The 20,753-nt window shown below is 41.9% G+C and overlaps 1 protein-coding gene and 1 long non-coding RNA gene across 2 annotated transcripts; one reads left to right on the top strand and one right to left on the bottom strand.

Moving 5' to 3' along the window:
* The first annotated feature begins 853 nt into the window (after positions 1-853).
* ING2 (inhibitor of growth family member 2) lies at positions 854-6,116 on the top strand. Its single transcript, XM_050896503.1, has 2 exons — positions 854-1,043; positions 4,473-6,116. The coding sequence occupies exons 1-2, from the start codon at positions 854-856 to the stop codon at positions 5,141-5,143; spliced, it is 861 nt and encodes a 286-aa protein (XP_050752460.1). The 3' UTR covers positions 5,144-6,116.
* An 11,739-nt stretch (positions 6,117-17,855) lies between these two features.
* LOC127015858 (uncharacterized) lies at positions 17,856-19,039 on the bottom strand. The gene is made up of 3 exons (XR_007766393.1): positions 18,921-19,039; positions 18,701-18,738; positions 17,856-18,056 (listed from the first exon to the last, which is right to left on the bottom strand). It is a non-coding gene; the product is annotated as an uncharacterized LOC127015858 (long non-coding RNA).
* Between the last annotated feature and the right edge of the window lie 1,714 nt (positions 19,040-20,753).

Genomic DNA, 20,753 nt, shown 5'->3' with positions numbered 1-20,753 from the left:
AGCAGGGGACACACGCCGGCCCCGGCTGCCCCTCAGGGAAGGCGGCGAGCGGCACGGCGAGGCAGCGCCGCCGGCCCGCCGGCGAGGCTGAGCGCAGAGATGGCGGGCGCAGGCACCGCGGCGGTGCCCGAGGGACGAACGCGCCCGGCCGTTGGGGGAGCGGCCGTTGGCGGAGCCCCCGCCCCGCCCCACGCGCGTGGCGCCCCAGCGCCTCCCGCAACGGCCGCCCGCCCCCGCCCACACACGGGCGCCGCCGGGGCACCTGGCGCGGGGAGGGGCGGCGCGAGCCCATCGGTCAGCAGCCGCCTCGCTGCGCGCCGCCGCCGGGCTGCGGGGCGACAGTAGCCCCGCGCGGCGGCCGCCTCCAACAGGCGGCGACCCCGCGCCGCCCCCCGGCGGGGTCACGGCTCCGCCCCGGCGCGGAAGCAGCGAAGGCGTGCGCCTTTAAGGGAGGCTCCGCCTCCGCGCTGGCTCCCGCCCCGTGCCGCGCGCCGGGCCAGTAGGAGCGGGCGAGAGGGGAAGGCGGGAGAATGCGAACCCCTCGCAGCGCCACCAGCCGCGCCTTATAAGGGCAGGGCCTCGCGCATGCGCGCAGCCCGGCGGCCAGGGGCGGGGGCTCCGAGTGGGTTTTGCTTCGGCGGCGGCACCGCGGCGGGAAGGGGCGCGGGACCCCGCGGAGGGGCGGCCCGGCCCGGCCCGGCGAGGCGCTCACTCCTCACTGCCCCTCGCGGTGCTTCGGCCCGGCCCGCGCAGCTCGGCCCCCGGCAGGGCGTGAGGGGCGGCGGCAGGAGGGAGCGGAGCGGGGCCGCTCGCGGGGACCCCGCGCCCGGTGCGGGCGGCGCGGCGGCGGCGGATGTGCTGCTGGCGCGGGGGGATGATGCTGGCGGGGCCGCAGCTGGTGGCGGGGCCGGCGGCGCCGGGCGGGGAGCGGGCCCGGCTGCTCTCGCTCTACGTGCAGGACTACCTGGAGTGCGTGGAGTCGCTGCCGCTGGACATCCAGCGCAACGCCTCGCTGCTGCGGGAGATGGACACGCAGTGCCAAGGTGGGCGCCGCCGCGGGACGCGGCCTCCGCCACAGGGCACCGGGCGGGAGGGGGGGTGGGGGGGTGGCCGCCCGCCGCACATGCGCCCGGCGCAGAGGGGCCGGAGCCGGGGCGGGCCCCGTGGAGGGGGGTGGGCGCCCTGCCGGGGCCTGCGCGGGGCTGAGCCTGCGGCGGTGCCGGGGCGGGCGGCGGCCGGTCCCTCCTGGGGGAGGGCGCCCCGTGGCGGCGGCGGCGGCCCCGCCCCGGGGGCGGTGGGAGCCGGCGGTGCCTCGCTGCCCGGCGCTAGGCCCCGGCTCCGCGCGGGGGCCCGTTCCGCCGTGCGGGGCCGCTCCCGCCCCGCTTCCCCCCGCCGGGCAGCCCCGCTGGTTCAACCGGCGGCGGTGCTGCTGGAGGTGGGGGCACGGGAATCGGTTTTACGGCTCCCTCTGCCCCGCCGCCGTGCGGGGGTGGGGGTGCCGCGTCCCGGCGGAGCCGTGCCCCCGTCCCACGGTAAAGCCCGGCCCGCCGGGCGCTGAGGCTTAGCGCACGGGGGGCTACATAAAGCGTTAGCAGCGTTCCCTTGGGTCACGGAGAGGGTCCGTAGAGCGGGAAGTTACCCTGAACTTCAGCCAAAGGCACGGCTTCTTCCGAAATGCAGGTTAAATATCAGTTAAATCCGTTCCGCCTCGCGCTCTTGGGCTACGCAGCTGCGGTATCTTCTAATTAGTGCCCTACCGCCTAATCGTAAGATGGGATCTGCTACTGAAGAGCGTTGGTGCTTGAACTATATGCAGCAGAGGCCGAGTGGCGTGGACCCACGGCAGGAGTGGGGGGGAATTTGGTCCCGTGGAGTAGGAACTAGAGCCGTATCTCCCTTCCTAATGGGAGGCTTTCTTCAGTATCGGCAAGAGGGGACCGTTAAGCCTTTCAGACGTTAAACGGGCCACCTCAGCAGACACCTTTTGTAAAGGGATTCTTTCAATTATCTTTCTAATTACCCAGGAAGATACATAAGAACAGGCTTTTGTAAGTTTTCTGTGTTTTTAAAGTCTGAAGGGCATAGCCTTGTCTGTGGCATTTTGAATTCTTAGTCAAGGCTGAACTGCCTGGCAGGCTCTTTACCTGATCTGTGGTGACTGGCCAACGCTTCACATCTGTCTTGAATAGATTCAATCTTTTATTTAGGTTATATCTCCTATATGTATTCCTCTAGCCACTAATACAATACTGGGCCAAAGCAGAAGTTTGTTGCTAGTTTTACCAAAGCCTTCAACTGTTTTAAAAAACACACACACACACACTCCCCCCAACCCTAAAAACTGGATAAAAATATTTTAGGCCCAAGTCTGAAGATGTAAAAGCAGTGCTATATAATTTCAGCTAATTTAAAAGGTAGTGATAGTTCATGCAGGAGGGACAAACCCACTCCTGTGCTTGGAAAACTGAAATCCTTTTAGCTTTTATTAGCTCCACCAAACTTAATCAGGTTATCTGTAATAAACACTTGGCCCTGGTTTGTGTTGTGTTCTTTCCTCTTTTTAATGGAGGATGATCCATTTAAAGTGTTCAGCATATCTACACGGGCTGCATCCAGGGAATAATCAACATAGGGTGAATGTTTTTCTCTGTCACAGTGTGAAAAAAGCAAACAGTTACTGCTTGTGGGTTCTTCTGGGCAGGACATTCCCAATATGGGAAATTTGTGTAACTACATCTACACTTCCCTCCCCCCCCCCCCCCCCATAAAAAAAGGCTGGGTGGGAGATAACGTGGCTGCAGAATATTGTACTCTGGTTATGCCTTTGTAGTTCAACAGCATACAAAGTACCTTACTCCATGCTTTTCAGGAGCAGAGAGTAAGATTTTTTTTTTTTTTTTTAACACCCCCCACCCCCATCAGGGCAACAGGCGAGGGATGCAGCTGAAGATGCAGGGAGACAAAGCTTGTGTTTTTAATGGTAGCTGGAATGCTAGTATTGAGAAAAAATAGGTTGAGTTATTGGCCAGGCAGAGTAGTGATTTTTATCTTCCCCTAGTGAAAGTCTGTAACAGAACAAAATGCTGTTGGCTCCTGTTGTCATACAGGTTTCAGAATTTATAGTAAAAAGCGGCCATTCACGCTTAAGCTACTGTTTCAAGATGTCAGCAGGAAAAAAATCACTGTGAACAATGTTGAGATAATATCTACAGCTTCCATTTAGCACGAACTTGAATCATTTCACAATTGTACAATGCAGACAAATTCTTCAAAAATGAAAGCCAGTTAGTGAAACGCAGGTCTTTAGGAAGAGATAGATTGTACTGCATATCTTCTTGCTTTAGAAATAAATAGTTTAGTATCATTCATAAATCCCCTTGCCTGTTCAAATAAAATCCTTAAGTTGTTTCTGAAGGAACCAGTACTGTATCTAACACTGTGCATCAGGTTTCACTGTCAGTTCTACTAATCTATTTCCTTCCATGTTAGCAATTTCTCTGTCTTTTATTTATAGATCTAGTGTAACTTTTGGTCTGGAAAATATTATTTTAAAATCCAGCAATATAGAACAATAGAGTACAGACTAAGACTGGCTTATAAGGCATTTGTTAATCTTGTATTTGGGTTCATTAAACTTGCTTCTAAGAACTAAATTTTATGAAAGATTCACAGCAACTCATCCAGTTATTTTGCATGACTTGCAATAAGAAAAGCTTAGAAGTCAAACTGTGAGCCACTCATTACTAATTGCTTAAAAATATCCTGTGATGTACTAAACAGTAAGTCACCTATTCTGAAAAGTTCAGCCTCGATTTAAAATGCAACTTCCTGTAATTTGTCTTGGTAATAGGAAAAGCATTTTGAGTGGTTTAAATTGATTTAAATCCTGATTGTAAATTTGCTATTGTGTAACTTTAGTTGTCATACTCCTTTTAGAACTATGTCTGCTTGAAAGTGTAATACCAAACCTTTAGATGAATAAGAAGGGGAAGGCAGAGGACCTGGATGTCCTAATTCTGGAGTGTTATATATCATGATATATAATGATTATATGAATTGTAAGTTTCCTCCTGTGGTACAATAAGCTATTGCTTTGGTTTGTAGGCCAGGGTTTTGGAACTACTGTGGTAAGGACTCTTAACAGAAATTCCTGCTTTTTCAGATGCAGGCAGGATCTGGACTATCCGCACTCCAGCAGCTATGGTCCCCTTTCTTGGGTTATCCTTTCTTTTTCTAATGGCTAAAATAAGCTTGGTTTTTCTTAGAACTTGAGAATTTTTTCTTGCAAGAGATTGTGATCTTAAACACTGATTTGATGACCACATGCAACTTGAATAAAATATCCAATCTAGCCCAGTAGGGTATATTATAATTAAAATTTGTACTATTTCTCATCAGTTAGAAATACATTTCTGTATTTTCTTGATCATGTTCCATCTTGTGTAATTATTCCTATTATCTTTATTTTATAGAAGCATTAAAAGAAATAGATGATGTCTATGAAAAATACAAGTCAGAAAATGATCCTGTTCAGAAGAAACGCTTGCAGCAGCATCTTCAGCGGGCATTAATCAACAGCCAAGAACTTGGAGATGAAAAAATTCAAATAGTTACTCAGATGCTAGAACTGGTAGAGAATAGAGCCCGGCAAATGGAAACACACTCTCAGTGTTTTCAAGATCTGTCTGAGAACGAAAAGCCTCTAGAAAAGGCAAAGATGGAGTCCTGCCAGCCAGAGAGATCTTCACGTAGACCTCGTCGCCAGCGTACAAGTGAAAGCCGTGATCTGTGCCATATAGCAAATGGTATTGATGACTGTGATGATCAGCCACCTAAAGAAAAAAGATCTAAATCTTCCAAGAAGAAAAAGCGCTCCAAAGCCAAACAAGAGAGAGAGGTTTCACCTGTAGAATTTGCAATTGATCCCAATGAACCAACTTACTGCTTATGCAACCAAGTGTCTTATGGCGAAATGATAGGATGTGATAATGAACAGTGTCCTATCGAGTGGTTCCACTTTTCGTGTGTTGGACTCACCTACAAACCAAAGGGGAAATGGTATTGCCCCAAGTGCAGAGGAGACAATGAGAAAACGATGGACAAATGTACTGACAAATCAAAAAAGGATAGAAGATCGAGGTAGTGAAAGCAATTCATGTTTTAAAGAGTTGCTCCTTTTATATTAAAATGTTTAATTTCCAGAGAACGCTGTTTTAGGAAATGCATAAGACTATGCAATAATTTTTAATCTATAATATTAATGGAGTATTAAAAGCTGTTATACCTTCTGTGATCTTTAACTTTCTGCACTGAATAACCAAATAATTGAAACAGGGTGGCTTCAGACCTTCACAGAAGACATTACAAGCATATGGCGCTTGGTTTCAATTTAACCCCATTAGTATTTTAAAGAACCTTGTGAATCTTGAAATAATGGTGGTGGGAAAGATACTGAAGAACTTTTCATGTTATGGGAAAGGCATTGAAAGGCCTCATGTAACTGCTAGAATCTTAACAACTGAATTTGTTCTTTATCCCAGGTCTTAAGTTTTCAGTTTTTGTGTTAACATCACACATTCGGAATTGGGGTTTTTGAATTCAGCTGTAACTGTAAAAGTCTTCCGAGCTAAAAGCAGACCTCTTCAGTGACTTTCATAGGACCAGTATGTTATTTCAAGGAAGAAAATACCACTAACTTAAGCTTTTTTTTGTCAATATTAAACTCTTGTCTTTGTGACTTTACACTTGAGAGTCAATTTTTGGATATGATAGAATTATGGTGTATGCGCAGTTTTGGATATTCTTAGTAGGTTTTGTTTGGGTTCTGTCGAGCATCCTGATGTGGTCTTTATTGTTTAAGATGGTCTCTCTAATGCCAAAACTATTTCCTTGATTGTTTATGTTTTGCCACTGCCTATATAGTCTTGAAGTGGTAGAAGGATCCCTTGAGAGGAGGGGATATTGACATCTCAGGGAACAGAAATTGCAAATGTGATGAAATCTTCATCATAATCAATTGCTAGAGAGCTGAAACATGACTGGTATCCTCTGGGATGTAAACTTTGCTTTTCCTTAAGTGGTATTTGTGTATGTGTGTGGCCACACCTGGATTTAGGCACAGCACCACCGTTCTTGGACTTGGGCAACTATCTAAAAAGCCTGAAGGCAAAAGCTTTCAATAAAAGTTTTGATAGATAATAACAAACAAAACATAAGCATGACTGGCACAGAGCCAGTAGACAAATCCCAGCATGTTTCTGACAGGCTATGTAACAGTGTTGTCCCGAAGTATGCTGGTAGTGTCTAAACACTACTTGGGTGGTAGTTAAAAGTGAACTTCCTCACCCCCACACCTTAGAGGAGGTGGAAGAAGGATGAAAACAGCTGTTCCTGCTCCTCTGCAATGGGAGATGCTAACAGAGAAGTGAGTGGTGTACCAAAGCTTGCACCTAGGGGTCCTGCTCAACGATGTTCTTCCTTGAGACTGCCTGTGCCCTGGTGGGCTTGGCAAAGCAGACAGAGCAGCTCTGCAGGGCTGGCTGTGGGGGTTATCTCTAGGTGGGCTGCAAGTGCTCAGAAGTCCCCATAGATCTCTGCTCTTTGCTGCTAAGGTTTCCCTTGACAACACAGAGGGAGAAGCGGCACCATCTCTGGCCAAGCCTGGTTGAAAAGCAGTTGTGCTGAGTTGAGAGCAGCCCAGAAGGCAGATGAGCAAAAGCAAGCAGTGATGGATGAATGCCATCAAAACTCCCTTCTGCATCTCCACTAGAGGGCTGTGACAGCCGGGGCTGGAGGGCTGGATGCGCTGCACTTGGCATAAAGAAAGCCTCAGTGCTGTCAGGCCAGATGGTATGAATCAATGTGCAGGACTCTAAATATTATAAGCTACGTAAAATACTGAGCCTGTTTCCACACTTATGATCTGATTCCGTAACAGGATTTAGCATTTGCAAGTAATACTAGTTAACATATGGCAAGGGAGCGTAAAGCCAGTGTTTTGAATTTTTGCTCTAAAATCGTAGGTTTATTAAGTGGACTAGCTCCACTAGGGAGACCTGTACCACAGTAAGCAAACAGCTCTTGCAGAAAACTACTGTAAGGGCTCTGACCATCAGCAGGGTAGGAGGGAAGGTAAACCTTATCCCAAGGCCCCATCTTGCTTTTCAGGCCTAGCGGCTAATCTGAGGTTGCAAAGATAGGCTTCTTGAGGGGGCTGGATCATGGCTAATGATGGAGAATGATCGGGCCAGCTGTTGGAGACAAGTGTTGTAAGTTGTCCTCTGTGTATTTTACTCCTTTTTCTATTTGTTACAGCTTAATGATTCTTAAATTTCCTTCTTGGGAAGACCGGTTGGAAGCCTTGGCCTGGGGCTTGTATCAACATCTAATGTCTACCTAAAATGGCGATGCTCCCTAGTATTAAAAAACAAACATCACTTAAGTAAACACTGAAGTTGCAGAAGAAAGTACAAGTGAAATTGTAACTATTAGCATTACTAATTTATCTTGAAAAGTACTGTTTGAATTTCTACTGGCTAAATCAAGAATACTTTTTTCCAAGGCAGAGGAGAAAGCTGGGAGCCTTATATAATTGTTCATCTGGAATAATTGCTAAAGTAGGAAGTGTATGTTGTGGTGTTTCAGAATCTAAAATTTTCTTTCTGTAAGTGGTCCAGATAAATATCTCTAATGCAGGGATGCTTTCTTTTATGCTAATGACCCTTCTAGTAGGGAATATGAATTCTCAAGGTTTCCAGTGAAGATATTGCTGGGGAAACGGCACTTACTTCCCTAACACATGAAATTGCTCAAACGCAGAAATAATTCAGTTCATAAGCAGATTAGCAGTGTGCCTCAAATATATATGAGTGCATCTAAAATTACCTCTTTTAACTACTCTGGCTAATTTGTTGTTAAAACGTACATGAGAGAAGATCTGATGTTATCTGGCATCTAGCATTTCACCACCTTTTTTAACCAAACCCAGATTTTGTGGTTTTGCATCTGTTTTCATAAAAGATCAATGGTAATTGCTGAAGATGCACATAAGATGCTAGTATGAAATCAGAAAGGTAAGTAGAGAACTCTTACGTTGCTTTTTAATGTTGAGTTCCTTTTCTTAAAGGGATGAACCTAACTAGTGAAGTGAAAATGAAAAGTAAACACTGTTAAACCAGTTCATCAAGATACGTATTGACTGTCGTGAAGTAAGTCTAGCTTCTTGCAAAAAAATAAATTTGGGCAACAAACGCTTTGGAAGTTGATAGAAGTGTATGTAACTACATGGGAAACCACTTCCTCTTTGTGAAAATTAATGCTACATCCTAATTCAGCATAGGTTATATTTTGCTTTCTTGAAGCTTATGAAAATATGGTGCACTTCTAAGTTCTTGCTTTTTGTTTCTCAGTTTTGAAGTAATGCAAGTACATCAGCAGCAAAAGGTCCCCGTAAACTAAAGGAATTAGTATTTATAAATTAAAAGGAATGGTATCAGAGCAAGAGTGTTTCTTGATCATTGTCCCATGGACCAGTTTGATTAATCTTGACAAAATAATCATATAATCAAACCAAACTTTAAAGCGAAACAAAAAATACACCTAATAGAAAGCTTACTGTTTTGAAAGCAAAATGAGCAATTTAGTAATATTTGCTGTCTATATTACAAGGCCATCTTGTTATCTCCAGCAGTTACTGCCTTTTTTTTTTTTTTTTTTTTGACTCTGGAATTCTGGCAGGTCTGGAATAGTACACAAGATTAATACGTGTTTCATCCAGTTGCTGTGTATTACTTTATTCTGTTGTGTAAGCTGCCTGAATCCAAATACAGTTAATTACCAGCCATGATAGGTAAAAATTCTTTAAGTGTAGTCTTCTGCGTGCTGTTGTACATTCATACCTGTTGATTGCTAAAAAGCACAATGATAATACCTTCATATTTAAACTAGTTTTAACTGTATTTCCCTGCCAAGCATTAACTAATCTACAGACCCAGAAATGGTAATGTGGTACTGACAAGTCTTGAAACTGGTACAGAAGGGTGGTAAGTGAAATGCCCCATTCTTCCCTGAATTTATCTAAGGATTTTCCATTTTGGATGTTCTTTTAGAGCTGAAGTGGGCCTTTGTAAAGAAGATGGCGTTTCATAACTTTGAAGACTTTTTCTTCATTTAAAAGCTTGAACTTCAGCTTGAAGGAAACTACTACAGTTAGTCTGAATTCATACTTAAAAGGCAATTCTGTGGCTTGTACCATTTCTGACTGCAACAGATCTGATTCTTAAAGTCTTAATCTGGGTTTTCATTCTTTAGACTCAGCTGGGCTGAACTGCACCCTGTTCGGTCTCCCCTAAAACCCAGCCAGTCTACTGGGACAAAACTGGAGCGATTGCCACACCAGCAAGTTAAGGGCTTAGAGTTCTTTCTCCCTCTTATCTGCATTGCTGAAGCCTGCTTTAAACTCAAATGACAGATGTATTAGTGCTGAAAGGCAGCCTATCTACTCAGTGAGTCTCACCACAGAAACGTATCGTGGGCAAAGAAAAAGCAATTGTTTATGCTATAGCTTAGAAGTAGCATATCTTCCTCTGTCAGGACTAGCAACCCTGGCTAGTCTCTGTGGAGGAGACTTGAGGCAGGCCAAGTGTGGTTTGACCTGTGGAATGCCACAGACCAGACAAGTTAACCGAGATGTATGTTGGGAAGGTCTGCGCTAGACCAGTCAGATGAGGTTAGGAAAGCAGTGGTGCTTACTGTTCTGTGAGAGTTTCCTATAGGAGCCTAACTCAAGAAAGGTTGAAAATCTTGAATGGAGATGTGTATCTTCCTGCAATTCAGAGTAAAGCATCTGTTCTTGAAGATGTGCACTTCTTATCTTATTCATCTCACCTCTCAAAAGTTCTTCTGAGCTACATTAAGCAGTTTCCTTGGCCATTATGGCTTTCTGAATCCTGTTCACCCTGCATAGCTTTTCTTGGGCACAGTGAACAATTACGTATCTGAATAGCTGTCTTTAAGCATCCGAGATGCTCCTTGTGCCTTCGGTCATCAGACAGTCTAGTTTTCTTCAGGTTCTTACTGGCTGCTAGAGGATACTTCTCCAAATAAGTCTTTTTTTCAGTGGAATGGACAGTTGGTTTTGCATCTGATCCTCTCCATATGATGAGCAGGGCTGTCACTCAAACCCACAAGAATTGTTTTTCTGTCCAGTGCTAGTTAGGTAAGACATTTTGCTGTCAGTGGTAAAACCAGATGTTACTGTGCAACTGTTCAAGTCCCACAGACTTCCATATGCTAGAAGGAAAAAGATGTTTATTTTTTACTATTATGATGCCTCTTTTATAATATATGTCATGAAAGCATTGAAAAAGTTTGAAATCCTCTCTTTTGTGCCAATTTTCTGATTACCTTGCAGTCTTTGGAACAGCTTGAGGATTATGGATTTCCACTACAGCTGGCCAGTAAACAGTTCTATTTAGTGAAAATTCTGGCAAATTTTTCATTAAATGAAGCTGTCATTTGCCTTTGAATCCAAGTCTCTTCTTAAGATCAAGATCATATTGCATCTGAATCCTTTCTAGTTTTTGGTTGGGGTAGGGTAAGAGTTCTAAAAGCTGATTTTGACAAATTCTACATGTTTTTCCACCTATTTCTGCATTCTTTTGGCTTACCTAGTAGGGCAAGTTCAGTTTTAAGTCAGCAATGTTTTAACTGCAAGTATTAGACTGGACTGCATCTCTGTTCTGCTGCAACTTTTTTCTAGCAGAACATTACTGACTATGGTATGGCCAATTTCATACTTCTCAGAATGGCACTTCACACATTGCGTGCTTCTTTTTTTCTTAAGTATACATCAAGGAAGTTATAAGTAGCATACACACAGATTGAAAGTGTAATTACTTTTCCTGTTCCAAAGGCCTGTTTTCCAGTGTAGGGATTAGCGCTTAGTGGGCACATACAAAATAAAATCCTCCCCAAAGTTTTGCTTCTGCATACTTACGGAGTACCTCCACTGAAAATGGTAAAACTGGTGAATGAATTTCACTACAGTGATTAGCTGCGCACATTAAGACTAGTAGAAAGTTACAGTTTATAGTTGGAGGAGTAGGGGGGAAGCAACTTGGGTACTTCTGTGTTTAATGTAGTGTGATTTAAGAAGGCTAAAAGGAAACTTTCATCTCCTGCTGAGAAACAGAATAAAATAAAAAGAGTTCTAGAACCCTTAAGAATAACTTTCAGTAGAGAAGTTAGGATGAAATCCTGTCCCAATTTAAATAAAATTCTGTTGAGCAGGGTTCTACCCAGCATACAGATTTCCAGCTTCCTTTGACTAAAGCCTAAAAAAAGATTAAAGCTCCATGGCAACTGCTATCTTAACTCCTGACAGCCATAGTATAAATTACATCTTGGAAAAACCTAATACTGAAAGTTTTATTTAGGTCACCAGTCAGGCTAGGAAATGGTAGGCTTATAGATACCACTCCAAACTTCATTTTCCCCCTGCATGGTCTCAGTGAGGCAGAGGTTTTTGTGGGAGGCAAACTGGATGCTATATAATTATATGCAGTATGAATTTAAAAATCTGACAAGTTTTAGGTGTGTAAATTTGTTTCATACTTTTGGGGAAAAGACTGCAATTTACTTGCAACTGTAACCTTTCAGTGAGGAATACAGCAAGGTTCATCCGGGAGACAGCAGCCCAGACAGGTACTATGTGAGGTTACCACAGTAGCTGCGTTTGCTGGCAGTAGAGGAACAGTATTTTGGGGGGGGGGATTGGTTTTGGTTTTTTTTTTTATGGAGAGGGGAGGGAGATGGACAGAGGTTGTGCAATTAATTCATTTGCCCACAGGTGGTCCAGTATTCATACTTGTGCCATGGAAGCTGTGTGTCCCTTTTGGCCTTGTATGGAGATACTGCTTTCTTGCTGTTTGAGGTTAACAATGAATAGGTTGTTATTATGAGTGGTGGAAATGAATATAAATGGACATTAAAAGTCTAGAGTAAAGGGAACCTCTGGTAAACAACAATGACAAAACCCCCCAAATTTCTGCTATTTGCATGAAGATTATCTTGTACTGCGATTTCCTTAGTTCCGCTTTCTTGTTCTTTGACTATTTTTGACCCTGTACTCTCTGGACTACGTGCTTTTCAGGCCTTGAAGAATGCCTTTAATTGTTATCTGAGGAACACTTTATCGGAGCCATTAAAATAGCTTGGTGCCTGAGACAGGGAGGGATTGGTAACTGGGATCATCAATCCTGCTCTCCAGTGCGGGGACAAAAAGGGGGGCTGCATGCTCCCCAGTCCGTCAGCTGCTGCTGGGCAGACACAGAATTATTCTGAGGCTCCTTTTGACCTCACCAGATAGCAAAGTTTAAGTCCTCAATATCCCATTTAAAAGGAGAAAGTACCCATCATTTCTCAAATAAAAATAAACCCAAGATAATATCAAAACTATACTAGAGTTGCAGCCCACTATATACCTACATTATTGCCTACTTAGAAATTTTGCCTTGTAAATGTTTAGTAGTAACATGCTATCTATTACTGGAGAAGGATGAGAAATAGAATTGTAGAAGCATTACCAATATAATAATCAGTTTTACAGACCTGCAAGTAGGACTGCTTTTGCCTTTCCTCCAGCAGCTGGAGTTTGCTGATCACAGTATGATATACACCTTCATAACCTGGAATAATGGTATGCTGGTGTTCAAATGGATCCCAAACCTTTATCCTGTGAAGAGATAACAAAAACATACTCAAATACATATGGATAGTAAATTCTAGAAGAAAAAAAACTAAATATGTGTTTTCCCCAAAGGTACAGTAACAAACAATTGTATTGTCAGTTGAACACAGTGAGTTGTGTAAGTTAACCAGTAGAGCCGGGACATGGGATGCAAGATAATCTCACTATTAAATGGCTTTTGGGAGAGTTTTTTTAAGAAGTTTAAAAAACGGTAAATGACTTGATTTCTGAGTATCAGATCACTGGAATTTCTGCATCGGTGAAAAACTCTTCATATTAATTTCATAAAACTTGGAAATGTTGAATAATAATTGAAATCATACAGAAACAGACCATTGAGTATTTTCTAAATAAAAATACATACTTTGGCTATGATTTTCAATGCAGTAATCTAATGATAGTATACACCGGAGTGGCAAATTCATCTACGTTATGATTACATTTTATTTAGCAATAGAAGGTAAGAATAATTTTGAGTCTTTCCCCTCTTACACTATTAAAATATTTGTAGTAAACTGTGAGGGTACTTCTGGATGACTTCTTTACATAAAGAACATTGCAATAAAATTTGTGATTATCATACCAAAGCTATTCTAAACTCGACTTCAGAAGACATACCTTCCCATTCCCAAAGCACTGCCAGATCAGGTAAGTTAACAGAGTATGTGTTCATTCTTATGCCTGTGCAGCAGTTGGCCCTGCTTGCCGTGGGGAGCGTACTTAATGCATTAACTGATGAAGCTTTACAAGCCACAAGGCTTGTCTTCCCGTAAACATGCTATGTACTTTTGATACCTGCTTGAGGATAAAATATGATGCTTCCTTGAAAAGTGACATTTTAAGTATTTAAATTGTTCTTTAGAGAAATCCTGAATGTTTTGTCACACGCTTGTGGCTGTTGCCACGGAGACAGAATTGGTTTGGGGGAAGCAGGTCAGACATAAGTCTCGTATTTAATAAAATTTTTTTGCTAACACCTCTCTCTTGTATTTAATGACGTCATCTGTACTTGCTGGCATGAGGTACAACAGCAGAGAAGAAAGCACCCACAGATTTCAAAGGCTTGACTTTGTGGAGTGCACCAGAGTAACTGAACTGCAGCTTTGGTAACTGCCAACTGTAAAAGGCTGTTAAAACTTAGGAGAATTAAATGAACTGAGAAGAAATTTATAACTTTTCTTAATAATTGAAATCACGCAACTCCCTCACAGGAGGAACATCCTGACTGTAACCAGAAACATTCCTGCATCTATTCTGTCTCTGGATGAAGGATTTTTAAAAAAAAAAGTAGTTAAATCCTGATATTTTGGAATATAGCCTCTAGGCAGAAGTTTATTCAAAAAACTGAGTAGGAAAAAGTTGTTATTAAGATCATGTTAGTATGCTTGCCAAAACAACAGATCATTTGATAAGGCTCCTTCTTGAGCCTTGTGGCCAAAGTAAATCTGCATATAAGGATATGTAAGATGTGCCCAGATTACAGTCCTAGTTTTCCTTCTCACTAAATTAAGCACAGCTTCTAAATGGAATTACCTAATGAATATAAAAATGACATACTTCCATTCAATTCTTTATAGCTGAAGTGAAGTTCTTTAGGCTGACTGTGCTTTCAAACACCTTTTATTTCCCACTGATGAACAGCTTGCACCTTTCCTCTGCCCATTTCTCCAAAGGTGTTGCACAAACATGCTCTTCAGCAGATGCTTCATCTCCTATTCAACAGCCTGAATAACTGATAAGACCGAAGTGCAATTTTAAATCATGGCCTTGGCAAAATACGGAATCTGCACAAAGCAGATTCTGTCTCTGTTCAAAAGCTGGCTCTATTAAAAAAATAATAAAAAAAACCATGAACACATAATGATGTTGAAACTGTATTTTTTTCCTTGCATAGCAAAAATGCGGAGAGACACTGAGTACAAACTCCTGAACTAAAGCCAGTCATGCAAATACTGACTAATGAGATGGCACTAAGCTCATTCCTGTAAGATACTGCTTGTGTTTTCAGGAAAATGCCCAAGTTTCTACTGAAGGCTTAAGTGCATCAACTGAAAGCATCTAACTAAGGTATCCTAGTTGAAGTCATCTAACTCAAGGCTCTAAAACATGGCTAACCTTCTGCTGGGTCAGGGTTCTTAATGCTCCATGGGAAGCAACTGAAGCAATAACTGCAGTATTGCTACTTCTGCTATGCTTTTGAACCACATAGGAAGATATAATATTTAATGGAGTCTTAGGTGTTTCTGCTGAAGATGGTGCTGATATAAGCAACTCCATTAAAATAGACTGTATAATAGGTTTGGCATAGTTTTATTTCAGTGTAACACTTCAAGCAGATCTCTGTTTAAACCTTAAATAAAACCCATTAGAGATCACCATGTATGCTGTTATACTTTGAAAGATCATGAAACAGCACAACTATAGAGGCGGACTGGACTTCCAATAGCTCTAAATAAATGGCATGCGTAGCTTCTCTCAGTTGTCTCTCATTACTACTGTGCAAGCCTTAAAAACACTAATTTTCTTCTAAGTCACCTTCTGCTGGAATCTCACTGGGTAGCTGGGGATGGCTGGCTGCCTTTATCACTAAATTTTCCCTAGATCCCTTCTTCAGCCCAGAGTTTCCCTGTGTTGTTTGTGTCGTCGTGATTAGATTTTTACTCCAGAGTGGAATGATCATTATCTACTTCAGCTGGGAAAAGAGGGGGCCATTCACAAATAGTCATACTTAAAACCTGAGTCCCATATAAAGAGAGCCCTGCTTAATAAAGATGACACACAACAAAGCCTAATTTCAAGCAAATCGTCCAACTCTTTAGTAATGACTGCCCAATGCTCCTGCTCATTTCCAGTTTAGAAGATCAGAACATGTAAGCAGAAACTAATATATTTGTCATTCTTTCTAAACCATCAGTTATCTGTCATTTGTCTCATTTCTTAAGGTAGCAAAAACCTGGCAAGATGACCAACCATAGTTTTATCGTACTTAGTGAAAGGATGCAAGTGAGTGGAAGAAAAAGATGTAAAAGTCATTTTGTTGAAAAGATAACTCAAAGTAATTTTTACAAACATTACAAATCCTTGACCTATCAGCAGAAGTGCAAAACTTATTCTTTGCATTTCATGAAGTTACTTTATCAGCATTAGCCAGCTTCCTCATTTTTCCTTTCTGAGCAAGTGATTCGGTAGAGGAACTTGATGATTGTGGAATGTACCGTTCATGCAATAACAAAAGAAGAACATATTCAGGAGTTTACCCATTTTCCATCATGACTCCAAAACCAATTCTACTGGCATCATCTGTAATTGTCAAGCAGTACACATCTGGCTCATTTTTCAATAATTTTTAAACCTAAAATTTAGAAAAATAGTAACTTCAAGTATCTCTCAGATAAACACCTCTACTATTAATTTGATATTAGTCTTAAGGAATAGCACTTTAATGATTATTTAATATAGTACAATAATCAATGACAATAAAAAGCCCCTAGGATTTTAAGAAAGTAAGATCAACATGTCACTAATTTTGTGCCATTGCAAAAAAACCCAAATCTTGTGAGATGAATAAACAGGAATGCTGTTTTAAGACATGTTAAGTAATTATATGCTATTCAGTTTTGGAAACCACACTTAAGGGTGGAGGGAGTTCAAATAAGCAACAAGATAGAGAAGAGGTGTAGAAGACAATTACTTCTAACGAAAAACAGAACAAAGCCTGGAAACAGGAGGACTGAAGTCAGTAGTCCTCAGTAATGCAAAAGTTTGCTTCCGAGAGGAAAGACACAATCTGTGTAAGTGAAAAGGACAATAATTAACGTCCTTCGGATGGAGCACTGAAAGTTTAAATAAGACACTAGGGAGAAAACAAAACAAAAAAGAACTGTCCAACCATAATGACAGTGAAGCACTGGAATATATTACTTTGGAAACTAAAGATCTCCAATGACGAAGATGCTACAAGACAGGCTAGACGGTCATGTCAGCATCAGTTTAATTACAACTGATCCTGCCCTTGGGCAGGGGAAATGGATTGGATCAGCAGTTCTTGAGCTGTGGGAAGGCACTGACATATCCTTGGAGGCCCAGACAAAGCTCCAGGAGAATTTAATCTGGTATTTCTCCTTCTTCGTACCTTTTCCCCTGAAAGTTCTCTCTGAAAATCATTTGAAGAATGTAGTATTTCCTCTCAGCCAGCAGGACAGGAGGGGAGCAGAGCCATCAGATCCACCCTACCTAAGGGCACATTTTGAGCATCGCCAGTGGCCAGCTGGGTGGACACTTGTTGCATGTTCCTTGCATTCCCCTGGCGAAAGTGAGCTGAACTGTGTTGAAGGTTATGCTACCACAGTGGCACAAAGTCCATGGGGAAGGCTGACCTTTCTCTTCCCAGCGAAATCCAGATCTGCAACTGAGGAACGTTTAAAGGCATAGGATGTGAGGAATGGTGCAATTTCCCAGGGGCATCGAGACCAGAATCACGGAGAGGAAGCTTCTAATGATATCTGGCAATTCAGGTGATGGCTGCAGAACACAACTACCCAGGGACAAGATTCTAGTTGTACAGAAGTACCACCGATTTCCTGGAGTGAAAATAGGGATGTTTGTAGATATGAAGGGCCTATCCTATTACAGTAGAAAGACAGGCCCAATAACAATAAATTTCAGTACCGTTGAAATAAATGACCTCCTAAATGGATTTCCAGCTCTGCTTTCTACTTGTTGCATATGTAATTAATTAATAACAAAATAATTATATTCTCCACACTCATAGAAAATTTGATAGATGTTCAGGTATTTTAAGCAGCAAACCTGGATACTATGCTTTGGTTTCTACCTATACAAGAAACACTGGAATAATATTTCACAGTATTTTCCTTGATAACTGTTAATTTTTGGTGGAAGGGACTGGCAAAATGAGTACATGAATTTTTAGCAACTAGAGAACATGTTCAGTAAGTAATCCTTACTGTGCTGATCATTTCTGAGTAGCTTCATGCAAATATTCACCATCCAAACTCTTGGTTATTTTTATAAATACCACATCTAGCAGTCACTTTTCAACATGAAAAGTGCATTTAAGCTTACAAAAAATAATACCTACCGTTCCGGTTTCTAAGTTCCACAGTATGATATAGTTGATTTTCTCTGCTTCAGTGTAGCTGGGAAGCACCAAATAGTGGCCAATGTAGGTCAAGGCAGTAGTGTATAGAAAGAGGATGGACAGGCTGGTTTCAAGAAGACGGAGTTGGCACAGGGCTTGCAAACTGAACTCAGAGAGATGGTGTGCGTAGTATGAACACACTGTGACCTAGGGAGCAGGAGATCATCTGGCAAGTCAGTCACAAGCTCAAGAACTTTTCTGCAGATTTATGTCAGCACTTTTTTATTTCATTTATATCTAATTAAAAATATGTACCCTTTTCTCAATCTTAGCATATTTATTTATAGAAGTAGTTAAGTGGCATTGGTGTTGGTCAATGAAGCTTAAAACCAAATGGACCTCTAGGCATATGTCCTTTCATATGGACATATGAAGTATTGTGTATGTACACATATGCACTTGCAATAACTTCTCCAGCTGATCTGTCTGTTGACCCAATGCAGTGATAACTGAGAAAATCACGGTAAATCATGTCAAATGAACACAGGGCTGAGACTATCTACAGTAAGTCAGATGGGAAACTGTTCATAGTAAAGCCAAACACAGCCCACCAGTGATACTTTATATATGCAGATGACAGTAAATAGCAAAGATTATTAATAAACTTTGCAAACTTGTGAAAAAAGGAATTCTGGTTACAACACAATGAAACTGTGAAATTCTTATTACAATTTAAAATTTGATCTTTAGGAAGAAAAACTATAGAATTTCCAATTAGAAAATTAATCATCAGTGTAAATTACGCAATCAAAAGGTGGACTTAATTATGATTATGTCCCCAGAACACTTACCTATTCGAGACCTTCCTGATACCAGATCATAATGGAAACTATAGAGTGAAAACAAGATAGAAATAAGTGACATAATAAAAAAAAGGAATACAAAATAGGACAAAATAGCTTCTCAGCATTCTAACAGTTGTTACATAACATACCCAACAGTAAGCAGAACAATATTTTGAGATTTGAGAGAAACTATATAAACATGATACGTTAGGATGTTGTTTCTCACCTTTTCATCTCCACTAAGCAAGTACTGATCAATGGCATTATGGTTTTCACTAGTAAGTTCCTTTTTTTTCCATTTCCTGTTTTACCTTCTTCTCCAGTCTCCTTTCCTGTCTTAATTTCCTTGCACCTTTCCCACGGGGTCCACAGTTCTGAAAAAATATTAAATATTGACATTTGTCACCTGATACAACCTTTTGATTACATTCATTGAAGCAAAATTCCTCAGAAGGGAGGATGCACAATTTACCTAATAGGTGATCACTACAATTTTAAGGCTTCTGGAAAACCTGCTTCCTTCTCATTTTTTGTATATTGTAAGCAGGTGGTGATAGACTGCACCTTAAATAACTACTGTGAACAGCAATGGTAGATTCAAGATAAATTCTTTGCATTTACTCAGAAGTCGAAATAGGCTATCTGCAACTCCAGACTTTAAGAGGTGAATGGAAAGTGGTGAGGAAAACTGTCAGTATGCTTACCTTCCATTCACCCAGGACTGCTTTGCCAGTGGACAAAACTTACGGGTTACAGATGGAAAAAAGATTGGAAACCACTGGTTTAGACTCATGTCTAGAGAGATAGTAATGCTACTTAAATAGTATTTAAGTAAGCATAGTCACAATTCCTCCTTCCCACTTCTCGGGCAGCTAGGGTCGCCAATTCTTGCAGTTGACAGAGTATAGTATTGTACATCAGTCTGGTCTTCGCTTCTTTATCTCCCTGCTTCAAGACAAGGACACTCTGGCTTTAAGGAAGGTTACAATGACCTCATTAATTTATTTATTCCAATAATTCATATTTCAGTGCAAATCCATGGCCTGGACAACCAATATTTCAGCTCCAGCTCTGCAGTGCTACAGAATCACCTGTCACTGCCCTGCTCATTCTCCTTTTGGGTGGAGTCTCCCGGTACAGGTCGCTGGTGGCCTTTGACAGAAGATGGCCTGCCAGAATAGGTTGCTCAGGAGTTTTCTTTGTATTCTGGCTCAGCCAACCCTTTATAAACCCAGTCTCTAAATTCCCAATGACAAAAAGATCCCTGGCAAAGCATCAGGATTCTTTGATATCACATGAACCATGTTCTGGGAACAGCACCAAAAGATCTTATCCAAACATTTCTCACAGACCTCACAAATGCTAGGGAAAACCAACTCAGTCCAATAGGCACAGGGAAGAACGAGTTGCATCTTTCTGCTCCAGTGAGGTCTTTATTACTGCTAGAGGGTTTTATCCCCAGAAAGCGACTTCTTTTGTCTTCCTCTATTTCTGGAAAAGGGAGCCTTAGCTCACAGTTTGGGTCCCACAGTAGCTTTGAAACTAAGAAGTACAGCTGACCTTAACCAGACTTAAAGTTTCCACTCAGATACACAATATACTGTAAATAATTGCTTATTTTCAGATTTTAACTTTATTTAGAGACACTTCCATGAGCATCTGATGGATTTTAAGAGAATGCCCTTTATGCTAATGACTATTGTGACTCAAGAAAGTAAAAAAATTAAGATGGTTGACTGAACAATCATTCTGTTTAAAAGTATTTAGCAGTTAGTTGTACGGAGCATGAACATATGATTTGTTCTATATGTAAAATTTTGTGGATGATGCAGTCAGTGCCAGAGACAAACCTCTTACCTATTCTCAGAGAGGCCAAGCAGTAGCCCTCCCTCAAGAATTCTGTACTCTCTACTTTGGCAAGGAACGATGTAATGACCTGACTGTTTCTTCACATGCTTCTTTTTCAAAAGGCCATAAGTTAACAGAGTCTAGTAAAAATATAAAAATCCCCCACCTTGCCTGCTTTGTGTAATTAATTATCTAAGTAAATGTCTTGTTT

Source organism: Gymnogyps californianus, chromosome 4, assembly GCF_018139145.2.
Source record: "Gymnogyps californianus isolate 813 chromosome 4, ASM1813914v2, whole genome shotgun sequence".
Taxonomy (NCBI): domain Eukaryota; kingdom Metazoa; phylum Chordata; class Aves; order Accipitriformes; family Cathartidae; genus Gymnogyps; species Gymnogyps californianus.
The sequence above is the reverse complement of the archived record's forward strand: the minus strand, read 5'-3'. Positions and strand labels throughout refer to the sequence as shown.